Genomic DNA, 12,755 nt, shown 5'->3' with positions numbered 1-12,755 from the left:
CTAGAGGTTTCCCTGGCCTCTAGGTTCTTTAGAACACCTTGATACATTCCTATAGTTTCAGTATGGCAATCAAAAAGCCTCTCTGGGTTTCTCACAAATACAACTCCAGTCTCTTTTTGATCTGGTCAATAATAGTAATTATGGTAGTAGTAATCATAATAATCACCGCAGTGTCTCTTTAGTCATTAAAACAACTCTATAAGGCAGACATTACTATTGCTTTTTTACCAGTTGAGAGGACTAAGTTATCCAGGGATACAGACTAGGTGGTAGACTCAAGACTTGAAGTCAAGACTGTCTGACTTTCTGTTGGGCTGTCCCTCTGAAACAAGCCAGCCTTGTTAAGAAGGCACATCAGAGTTGTTGCCAGTTGAGCTCTAACCAATGGCAATCATTGATTGTATTCTCTGTGTAACTTTCTGGAAGAGAGAACAGACTAAGAAAGAAAAGGAAAAATTATAAGCTGGTGAACTTTAGTATTTATTTGCAAATATAGTCAGTCAGTAATTTCTTAAAAATATTAAATAGATAAATGAAAATGTTGTTCCAAGCCTCCCCTTTCTTCCTCTAAGTACCACTAGCCTGGTTGTCTAATCAGATTCCTGCAATCACTTTGCCCTTCCTGTACTTACCCATTTTATTTCATAAACAATTAGGTTTTCATAGCAACCTGAAAGGCCCAATTTACCACTTTGTAGACATCTGAATTCAATGTAAATTAGTCATCTGCCCATGTTTCCTATTCAGGATATGACCTGTAGGAAAACTCAAGGCCATTTGCAAGAGACCCCACCACCACTTCTAATCTGGAACAAAATATCCAGGAAAAAAATGGAAGTGTGGTAGTATCACAGTTTTATTGATCCAAATGCTTGCTTCCTTGGATTTCGTACTCCCTGGTCATGGCATGGCTGTTCCTGTCTTACTCAGGAACCTTTTATTATGAGCAAACCTAATAAAATCTGACCAGAAATAGAGAGAAATGATCAGAAATGACACAGCACAGAAAAATGGATAGTGGTCTGAAGTGATTATGGATGGGCTGGAACAGTTTTTGTCTCTGAAGAAGATAGATGTGGAATGATGCTGTTTTGTAATATACCAGAAAAGCAGCTCAGCCCTACCTGGGTCTGCGATGACTCCACAGCTCTACCCACTACATTTTCTCCAGGGTTGAAGTTCAGGTTTCAAAGCCCAAGTGCCAACAAACAAAGGGGTGTCTTCACTTTCATCCTGGCAGGTCTATGGAACCTAAGAGCTGGGGTGGGTAGGTGATTTTCCAGGTTGATCATTTGACCCCCAGTCCTCCCTTGTTCCTGGCACTGAATTTTATTTGGGAAAGGAGAGGGTGAGGATATAACTGGGAGCCTCTTTGCATCTAATTGTGTTGCTGCATTAATATCATTGATCCCTTATTCCAAGTGGGTTTTGGAATTTTTCCTAACTATAATAACCTATTACACTTCGCACTAAAATCATGGTGATCTCCTAATTTTTGACAAGTTCTGAAATATGACAAGAGACTCTGAACCCAGAGCAGGTTCTTTTGGTTTTGGTCACTTTGGGATCTCTAAATAAAGTACTAGAAAGGAACACACTCTAGAAAACTACAAGCCAATGGTCCAGAGTACCAGGGCAGGAATAATAATAAAACAAACATTGAAGCATACATCTTAAAAACAAAATATTATTCTAAGCATGTAACATGTATTTACTCATTTAATTCTTTTTTTATTGTTGTTCAATTACGTTGTCCCACTTTTTCCCCATTGCTCTCCCCTCACCTGCCCACCCCCCACCTATGGCTCCCATAGTCAATCCCCACCCTGTTGTCCATGTCCATGGGTCCCTTATACATGCCCCTTGACTAGACCCTTACCCTTTTTTCTTCCCTTATCCTTCTCCCCTCTGGTTGCTGTCGGTCTGTTCCTTGTTTCCATGTCCCTGGTTCTATTTTGCTCACTTGTTTGTTTTCTTGATTAAGGCTCCACTTATAGGTGAGATCGTATGGTATTTGTCTTTTACCACCTGGCTTGCTTCACTTAGCATAATGCTCTCCAGATCTATCCATACTGTCACAAAGGGTAGAAGTCCCTTCTTTCTTTCTGCTGTGTGGTATTCCATTGTGTAAATGTACCAGTTTTTTGATTCACTCATTTACTGATGGGCACTTAGGCTGTTTCCAGCACTTGGCTATTGTAAATAATGCTGCTATGAACATTGGGATACATAGGTTCTTTTGAATTGTTGTTTCAGGATTCTTAGGGTATAATTCCAGCAGTAGAATCATTTAATTCTTATAACAATATTATAAGGTAGGTGCTATTGGTATCCTATTTTTTAGATGGGGAAATTGAGGCATAGAGGTATTTGCTCAAGGTCACTTCACTACTTAGTGGCAGAGCTGGGGTTCAAACCCAGATAATAGTAATAGTAATAACAACAGTAGCAGCTGCTGCATTAGTAAACATGTATTAAGTGCTTAATGTGCCAGGCATTACTAAGTATTTTACCTCTATGATTTCATTTCACACAAGAACAGGGAGCAGGAGGAGAGGAGGCACTTCTCCAGTTTACAGATGAGAAAACAGAAGTTTCAGTGGGACTGGGTATCTCATCCAAGGTCACACAGTTTTGAGGAGGTGGAATTGGATTCCTGGCATCCCTGACTCTAAAACTCCGTTCAACCACACTACCTTCCTTCCTGTGAGTGCAGTCCCAGAACTGGTTACAAATATAGGGAAGTCAAATCAGAAGACACAGGCACTAGTGCCCTTGAGAAATTTATAGTTTCATCAATAGTAGGAGAGGGATCAGGTGCACATACATGAAACAGAAAGTGAACAACTTCAAATTAAACTGTAGGCTTCTAATTCTAAGAAATTGGAGAGTTCAGAAAATAAAAAGATTATTGAGAGAAGAGTTTTGAGGGTAGGTGCTTTCAGCAGGGAGTGTAGGGGCAAAACTTGGCTCAGAAGAAAGCATGGGACTAGCCAAAGTGAAGAGATAAAGATCAGGCAGAGGTACATAAGCAAATCATGAACATAAGAATGAGTGTTGTGAATGCAGAGGAGAGTGAGGAACTAATCCTGAAAGGTTCTGAAAAGTGAAATTAGAATGGTAGAGTGGGACCAAACTGAATAATAATAATAGCAGCCCATTGTTACTGAGCACTTAGTCTATGTTAAACCCTTTGCAGTAATTTTATCTTTGAATCTTTATTATAATTCAATGAAAAAGGTACTGCAGTTGTCCCCATTCTGCAGATAAAGTAAAACTCCATAACAAAATTCACCTAAGGTCACACAGCTAGGAAGTTGCAGAGCTCTAAGTCAAACATAGTCATTACAACTCTAGAACTCAGACTATTATCCAAAAGGCCTCAAAAGCTAAGCTGAGGGGGTGAAGATCTACCATAATGCCATGAACATTGGAGGTACTTAAGTGGACAGAAGAAGAATGAATGAAGAAATAGGCAAATAATAGATGACAATGGTTTTCCAACCTATGTTCTCACAAGCATTCAAGTTCTGTTTATTAAATAGTCTCAGCAAGTATTTATTTATTTATTTATTTAATTTATGAGGGCAACATTGGTTAATAAAATTATATAGGTTTCAGGTGTACAATTCTATAATGCATCATCTGTATATTGTTTGTTCACCACCCCAAGTCAAGTCTCCTTTTGTCACCATTTAGCTTCTTTTTACTGTCTTCTACCTCTCCCATTACCTCCCACCCCTCTTTCCCTCTCATAATCACCATACTGTTTTCCGTGTCTGTGAGGTATTTTTCTTTTTATTTTTTCTTTTTCTTAATCCCTTTACTTTTTCACCCAGCACCCAATCCCTATGTAATTGGACAGCTGTCAGACTATTCTATGTATCTATGAGTCTGTTTCTATTTTCTTTGTTAGTTTAATTTGTTCATTAGATTCCACATATAAGTGAAATCATATGGTATTTGTCTTTTTCTGACCAGCTTATTTCATTTAGCATAATACCCTCCAGCTCCATCCATGCTATTGCAAGAGGTAAGATTTCCCTCTTTTTTACAGCTGAGTTATATTCCATTATGTAAATATACCAGATTTTTTTACCCACTCATCTACTATTGGACACTTGTGCTACTACAAAAACTTGGCTATTGCCCTGGCTGGTGTAGCTCAGTGGATTGAGCGCGGGCTGGGAACCAAAGTGTCCCAGGTTCGATTCCCAGCCAGGGTACATGCCTGGGTTGCAGGCCATAACCCCCAGCAACCGCACATTGATGCTTCTCTTGCTCTCTCTCTCTCTCTCTCTCTCTCTCTATCTCCCTCCCTTCCCTCTCTAAAAATAAATAAATAAAATCTTTATAAAAAAAAAAACTTGGCTATTATAAATAACACTTCAGTGAACATAGGGGTGCATATATTCAGGTTTCTTTGAATATATTCCCACAAGTGGAGTGCTGGATCAAAAGACAGTTCCATTTTTAATTTTTTGAGGAAACTCCATAGTGTTTTTCACAACGCACCTGGTAATGCACCAGTCTGCATTCCCACCAACAGTGCACAAGGGTTCCCTTTTCTCCACATCCTCACGAACACTTGTTTGTTGATTTATTGATGGTAGCCATTCTGATCGGTGAGGTGATATCTCATTGTGGTTTTAATTTGCATTTTTCACGATTAGTCAGGTTGATCATCTTTTCACATGTGTATTGGCCATCTGTATGTCCCCTTTGGAGAAGTATCCATTCAAGTCCTTTGCCCATTTTTAAATTGGGTTGTTTGTGTTTCTGGTGTTGAGTTGTCTGAGTTCTTTATAAATTTTGGATATTAAGCCCATATCAGATATATCATTGGTGAATATATTCTCCCATTCTGTGGGTTGTCTTTTTCATTTTGTTGATGTTTTCCTTTGCTGTGCAAAAACTTTTTTAGTGTCATGTAGTCCCATGTGTTTTATTTTTTCTTTTGTTTCCCTTGCCTGAGGAGCTATATCAAAAAAAAAATATTGCCATGAAAAAGTCCAAGATTTTACTGCCTATGTTTTCTTCTAGGATTTTTATAGTTTTTGAGTCTTACATTTAAGTCTTTATTCCATTTTAAATTGATTCTTGTCCATGGTGTAACAAGGTGGTCTAGTTTAATATTTTTCAGCAACTCTTTATTAAGTTACATTTTGTATTAGCCCATGGGTACCATTATCTAATGCCAAGAAAGTTGGTGTTGACAGAGATTCTTCCCAGATTCTAAGAGATGAGAGACAAGATACCTGTCCTGAAAATTAGAATTGCTTGTGACTTGCTCAAGTTTCTTTTGTTTCCAGTGACTAGGGTGAAACCCACCATCTGTTACTTGGTTCACAAAACAGAGGTTACAGGAACAGATCAGTTTCTGTCAGTCCCCATTCTCATCCTTTGCCTCCTTCTCTTTGTTTCTCCTAGATACAGCTTATTGAAAGCATTGGAAGAAAACTTTCTGTCCTGCAGGAGGCCCAGCGAGGATTGCTAGAGGATATCAATGCCAATTCTGCCCTTGGGGAAGAGGTGGAGGCTAACCTAAAAGCTGTCTGCAAGTCTAATGAGTTTGAAAAATACCGTTTGTTTATTGGGGACCTGGACAAAGTGGTCAACCTGTTGCTATCACTCTCTGGACGACTGGCAAGGGTAGAAAATGCTCTCAACAGCATTGATTCAGAGGCCAACCAGGAGAAGGTAACGTTAGAGTCTCAGGGTGTGGATGGAGGGAAATGCCATCTGTTTCTTCTCAGAGCTTCCTCTTTCAAGTTTGGTTAGTCTGGGAGGTAGTCTAGTGTTGAGTGTGAGCACTGGCTTTTAAGTGCCTTGAAATTCTGGCTCTAGCACTAATTAGCCATGTGACTTTGGGCAACTTAACCTCACTCCATTTCAATCCCTTAAAAATGGAGTGAACACACTACCCACCACATAGGGTTTCAGAATTAAATTATATAATCATGTTAATGTCTTAAAACAGAGCCCAAAACTGAGTAAACACTGAATCAGTGCTAGCTGCCAGTAATAGTAGTAATAGTAGCTGCAGCAGCAATTTCTACCCTCCTCTCTTTCCCACCTCCCACACCCCCCAACTTAATTGGAGGGAGAGGTCTCACCAAGTACTTGGGAGGCTGTTAGTTCCACAGCTTGGATACAAATGGTTTTGCAAACAAGTTTGAAGCCATAATAAGAGGCACATATGTGTGTGCCTACACCTGGCTTTATAGACACACATTCATATACCCATGCAGAAACACATACCATTTTGAATGCATTGTCACAGTGATGGTTATTCAAAAGATGGAAGGGGTCTGAACTGGCTTTGTCAGAGCCATCCCCAACCCCTACATCAGTGGTGGTCCACTGATTAAAAGCAGCTTAGAGATAGAAAAAGGTATTGTATATTCCCCTGTCCAGAATCACTGTTGTGTACACCCTCTCCCTGCTACAGGAAAGAAAGGCTATTGCATGAAGGTAAACTTCAGGGTAGAAAATCCAGGACTGATCAGTTAGTAGAATGGGTAGTTGCTTTGTGGCAGCACGCCCAGTGGAGCACTGAGTTAGACAGATGACTGGTAATTGGAATGGCCCTAAATTGGTCTTCTGCTTCCCCAGTTGGTGCTGATAGAGAAGAAGCAGCAGCTGACAGGGCAGTTGGTAGATGCCAAGGAGCTGAAAGAGCATGTGGACCGACGGGAGAAGTTGGTGTTTGGCATGGTCTCCCGCTACCTGCCTCAGGACCAGCTCCAAGATTACCAACACTTTGTGAAGATGAAATCTGCTCTTATCATTGAACAGCGAGAGCTGGAAGAGAAAATCAAGCTTGGGGAAGAGCAGCTCAAATGTCTCAGGGAAAGCCTACTCCTGGGGCCCAGCAATTTCTAATTCCAGCAGCAGACTGCCCACACTATCCCTGCCCAGCCACAATGGGAAATGCTTTCAATCTTTGTTAGCAGTTTGTTAGCAAATAGATAGCAGTTAGTTAGCAGTTTGTTCCATATCTTCTATCCTGAATGTCTCTCACTACCCCTTACCTAGCAGTACACCCAACCAGCTAAGAGACTAGGGAGGACCTAAGCTTCTACCCTACAGTGTAGAAGTGAGAAGTAGAAGCTGTAGCAGAGTGTGATTATACAGCCACACTCTCTTTCCCACAGCAAGCACTCACCACACATAGAACCAACAAAGTGCCTTCATTCTTCTTTGCACTAGGGCATCAGAGACAACATGTACTCATCACCCACCCATGCCATAATCAGCTTCTGAACACTCAGAAAGAAACTGCATATGTGGCTCCACTCTGCCCCAACACTCATGGCCCAGCCATTTCCCACAGAGATCTGACTATCTTGAGGGCATTCACCTACTGGAATTTCAAGGCCTCACTCAAGATTTTCAGTGTGAAGTAGAGGAGAAATTACACTTAACAGATTGTGAACAAAGGTTTGGGATCCCCAGATGCCCTTCTGGGTGGAGCTAGGCTTAATGAAATTGGCTCCATCCCCACCTTCCCCAACATCTACAGGAGGGGGAAGAGGCCTTCTCTCAGCCCTAGCTAGTGTGGCCTCCTTTTGTCCTAAGACTTTGGGTCTACCACTTCCTGTTTCATCTTGTCTTTTATTGTTAGGGGTTACACACATGCCTACCCTAAGGGCTTCACACTATGGGCCATGAATAGCTCTGCTAAAGCTCACATCTGCATGTAAGTTTCCTTATTGGGGGGAAGTAGTTCTTAATTGTTATATTTTAAATGGCCTTTTGATTTTATTTATTTTTATGTTTTATTGTTTTCTTTCTTTCTTTCTTTCTTTCTTTTTTTTTCTTTCTTTCTTTCTTTCAACGAATAAAGCGAGAAGAGGGGTATTAGAAAGTGAAAAGTTAGCCCAGGAAGAAAACATTTTCTCCAGATCAGCCTGAATTCATCATAGTTAGGTAAGTGGGTGCCAAGGCCTTGAATTATTCTCACCATAGCTAACAAGTGTCTAAGAAAGAAGTTTTTACCTTGAACTCAGCTTCCCCACTGTGGCCTGGCTCTATACTTCCATTGAAGTATAGATAACCATGAGCTTAGAATTCCCCAAGAGGTTTCAATCTCATCCTACTTATTTTTTGAAACCAAAGAAATCTGAAACTGACAAAGGTCCACCTATCTCTCTATAGTCTCAAAGCTAAGGAAAGGGAAGAGGTGAGCTCAGGAGGAGTTCCTCTATCTAATTGCATTCTCAGCCTATGGCCTGGCCCAGGGAACCTAAATTCATGGTAGCTGAAAGCTCCAGCCAGGGCCAGTCCCTCAGAGCAAAGTGTGATCCATCCAGGATCTGAGGCAGACAAACAACTGATGCTGCTGCTGTTGCCTAGACCCTGACATGGGAAGCCAGTGTCTATCCTGGAAAAACCCTCAGTTTGGTGATGGCGGGAAGGGAGTTATAGCCAAACTCTGCCTGTTATACAGCTCAGTTCCCCATTCCTTGCTAACTAGAGCCCATGCTTGGTATTGCACAGCTCTGCCCAGCAAGCCCTGGCATCTGTTCTAGTTAGTGCTGAGTTCTTCACTGTCCTTGGAGGTTAACTGTAGCAGCAGGAGTGCCTCATTTAACCAAAAGAATTTGCCAAGGAACTTTGTTGCTGCTACAAATACTGGTTCCTAACTTCCGTTTCCTTCTCATTGTATTTGGAAACAATGGAAGAATCTTGGCCAGCAGGGTATCCTGAGGTGGGGGCAGGGGCTAGGTATGCTCTTAGTACACTGCTGCTGTCAGAACTACAGTTAAAATGTCAACCTGCCATTCTCCCCCCAAGTGGAGAATTTTACTTTATTCAGGAAGGCTAATGGCTTGGAAAGGGGTGGGCTTACAAAGCCAAGGTAGAGGAAGGTGTGGGAGTGCTTTGAATATAGGCTGTGGCTGCCATCTTAAAAAAAAAAAACAGGCTCTAAGACAAACAATGAGCTAGTTTAGATGTCCTGTATTGAGGGGATGGGGCTGATGTAGTCCATGATTATAAGGGGTGTGTGTGTGTGGCTACAACAGCTTTTTGGAAATATAGGGAAAAGAGGGGTTGCTCGCTCACCTGGACACTATGACCACAGTCTGATTTTTTCTAGTGAGCAGTTGAGTGATAGTACCTTAAATTTAATCACACTAAAAGTACTATTGACTTATTTTTGTCCCTCATCCCACCTCAAATTATTTTAGAATTGGAATCAGAATACAAGGATGCTCATTTGTACATGGCAGGACAGTTTCCAAAGATCTTGATAAAATAATCCTAACTTCACTGTTCAATTATAGGCAGACAGAGGAGAACTATTTAATAGGCACTGACACTCAGCACTGCTGGCATAGTCCCATTGTGAGTGATAGTGCTGCAAAGCCATCACTGTTACTTGAGGTGCATTGTCTCTCTTCCATTCTCATTTCCTGGGCTCTGCCTTCCATAAAGGCTTGCAAGGGGGTAGCAGTTTGGAAGGCAGGCCAACAGATTTCCACAAAAATAGTTATTGGTCTTGACTTCTGCCCTCTCCCTTCGAACACTCATTCAGGCCCCAGTGAGTAATAGGTAAGTGCAGTGCTTGATATATATAGAGAAAGAGCTATTATAACACGTCCCTTCTAACTCCCTACTCCCAGGGCCCTAGGAAATTGAGTCTTCCTGAACCCTAACTGGCTTCAGACTTGGCCAGGTTATAGCAATACATTTCAATGGGAATCCAAGAGAAGGAGACAGAGACACTGAAAATAAAGTCCTCACAAGGGAGAGACTGGAAGCAGAGAAACAGAAAGGGTGAAAAGATGAAAAGCTTCCTCCAAGGTCAGTTTTAGGTTATGTTTTCCATTTAACCTCATGTGCCAAAAAGCTGTCAAGGGACACTAGAGCCACAACTTTAACCCCAACCTCCCTAAAGGTGCTGCTCTGCCAGTAGCAGGTTTCAGATGAAGGAAGATAGGCACACTTCTGGCCACTTCCTGTTGTCTGGAGCTTGGTGACTCCCACTGTTTGCCAAAGGAGTTATCTATGCCAATAATATTTCTGAAACAGCATATTATATTCTTTGAAAATTAGTAGATCTTTAGAGGGGGGTGGTGCAGGGGGCAATTTCTATAGATAAAGAACCAGTGTTTGTTGTACAACTGTTGGGGCTATCCCATGTGAAGCTATTATTTTTCTGAGTCTTATTGTTTCTGCATTTGTGTCCTCCACCACTCCCTTCTTGGCTGGCATTGGTATGCCTGCCAGATTGTCATCAAGGGTCATACTTCAATAAATGGTGCTAAGGACAAAAAAAAAATCTCATGCGTCTTGACTGAGGTAATGGAAATCCCCTAATATCCTGCTGAAAATTAATGGAAAGGAATTTTGTCACCTATCCATAGTTTTTCATAGGTAACCATATGATCAGAGCCTTGCTCACATTCCTAACCCCTTAACCTGGCTCCTCAGGGATAGTGCTGATGTTATATCATTCATTATCCCCAGTAAAGTAAATTAGAATTCTGGAGGAGCCAACAGTAGTTGTAACCTCAAATGTAGATGTCAGCAGTATAGAGTCCAGTTCTGAAGTCTGTTCTGATCAGAAGTGAGCCACTTTCTAGACCTTCTCCAATTGTCTTCTGTCTACTAGTATCATCTTCCTTCTACCTTATATTCCAGTCTCACAACTTCACTCTTAGCAATCTGTACAGCAAAGTCTTCACTAACCAGTTCAAGATAGCCTCAAGGTTTAGACCCAAATGCACTCCAGGAAGCTCTCCTGACCCTTAAAAGCTTAATTTTTCCCTTGATCTATACATTGTTCATATCCCAACTGATCTCCTATTTTAGATATCCAGTGTGGTAGAGTGGAAAGACCCTAGCTTTGGCATTAGAATGATCTGTGTTCAATCCAATCCTGGCTCTACCACTTAGTCTATGAACTGATTATTTACTCAACTTCTTTTTTTTCTTTTTAAAATCATTTTTATCTTTATTGTATTTTTTTTCCATTACCTTTTGGTCCCCTTGTACCACCCTCCTTCCCTAGCAATCACCACACTGTTGTTCGTGTACATGAGTCCTTTTTCTTTTTTGCTCAATCCCTCCACTCCCTAACCTCCCCCACTAGCTGTCATCCTGTTCTCCATCTTACTCAACTTCTGAGTTCATTTTTTATCTATAAATGGGAACTATAATATATATCTTGCAGGGTTATTGTGGCTTAAAAATAATAAATGAAAGCTACCAGCTATCTACTAAGAAGTTGTTACAAAGACAGAATCCCAGGTTCTACCCAAACCCACTGACAAAAGTCTGCATTATAATTAGTAGATTCCCAGGAGATTCATATGCATATTAAAGGTTGAGAAGCACTAATGTATCTGAAGCATGCTCAGTACACATAACTACATATTATTCTAGTCCTGATTTACTCAATTCATCCTTCCAAATGCTACACATATTCTTGCTCTTTTCATACTGCCCACCTAAATGAGTTTAGCAAGGTTGCAATGATAAAAGGTTGACACATAAAATCACTTGTATTTCTATACATTAGCAATAAACAGTCTGAAAAAAAAAGAAAACAACTCCATTGACAATAGTGTCAACTTAATAAAGTACTTAGGAATACAATGAACAAAACAAGTGCAAGTACACCGAAAACTACAAAACATTGAAAGAAAATTTTAAAAATCTAAATAAGTATAAAGATACTCCATGTTTATGGATGGGAAGAATCTCCAAAACACTTCTCAAATTCAAAACTTGCTACAAAACTACAGTAATCAAGACATTGTGGTACAAGCACAAGGATAGATACATAAATAAGTGGAACAGCATTGAGAGTACAGAAATAAATCTTTTCAGGGGACATTAGCGGGTGGAGAGATTGAGCAAAAATGAAAAAGAACTCATAGACTCAGATAACAGTGTGATGATTGCAGAGCAGAGGGGAATATAAGGAGGATAAATAGTAATGGAAAAAATACTTAAAAAAAAAAAGAAGCCCTGGCTGGTGTAGCTCAGTGGACTCAGTGGACTCAGTGCGGGCTGCAGACCAAATGGTCACTGGTTCGATTCCCAGTCAGGGCACATGCCTGGGTTGTGAGCCAGGTCCCCAGTGAGGGCCATGTGAGAGGCAACCACACACTTACATTTCTCTCCCTCTCTCCCTCCCTTCCCCTCTCTCTAAAAATAAATAAAATAAAACCTTAAAAATTAAAATGAAAGAAAGAAAGAAACCCTTACATTGATGGTCAGATAATGTTTGATAAGTGTGCCAAAACAATAAAATGGAAAAATAATAGTATTTCAATAAATAATGTGGGGACAACTGAGGATTCACATGGAAATAAATGAAGTTGGACCTGTTTTTACACCACATGAATAAATTAATTTGCAATGGATTATAAACCTAAATGTAAAATTTAACACCACAAAACTCTTAGAAGAAAACATAATAGTAAATCTTCCTGACATTGGCTTAGGCAGTAATTATTTAGAACTCCAAAAGCACAAGTGACAAAAGAAAATATCCATAAATTGAAGTACATTGAAATTCAAAACTTTTGTACTGCAAACAATACCATCAAGAAAGTAAAAACAATCTACATAATTGGAAAAATATTTACATATCATATATCTAATATTGGACCTTTATTTAGAACATATAAATAACTATTACAACTCAATAATAAAAATAATTAAAATGGTCAAAAGATCAGAATAGACATTTCTCCAAATAATATATATATAGCTATAATATATATAAGTGGACAATA

General features: G+C 40.1%; 1 protein-coding gene across 2 annotated transcripts in view; it reads left to right on the top strand.

Moving 5' to 3' along the window:
* SHROOM4 (shroom family member 4) overlaps positions 1-10,288 on the top strand; it is a 245,547-nt gene extending 235,259 nt beyond the window's left edge. For both annotated transcript variants that reach the window (XM_045860645.1, XM_045860646.1), the window contains 2 exons: positions 5,431-5,700; positions 6,616-10,288. In XM_045860645.1, coding sequence (XP_045716601.1) covers positions 5,431-5,700; positions 6,616-6,885 — 540 coding nt within the window. In that variant the 3' untranslated portion in view covers positions 6,886-10,288. The remainder of the gene's footprint in view (positions 1-5,430; positions 5,701-6,615) is intronic.
* The last annotated feature ends 2,467 nt before the right edge of the window (positions 10,289-12,755 follow it).

This window comes from Phyllostomus hastatus, unplaced genomic scaffold (assembly GCF_019186645.2).
Source record: "Phyllostomus hastatus isolate PE091 unplaced genomic scaffold, TTU_PhHast_1.1 phas_scaffold_200, whole genome shotgun sequence".
NCBI classification, from domain to species: domain Eukaryota; kingdom Metazoa; phylum Chordata; class Mammalia; order Chiroptera; family Phyllostomidae; genus Phyllostomus; species Phyllostomus hastatus.
This window is presented reverse-complemented; position numbering and strand designations above follow the sequence as displayed.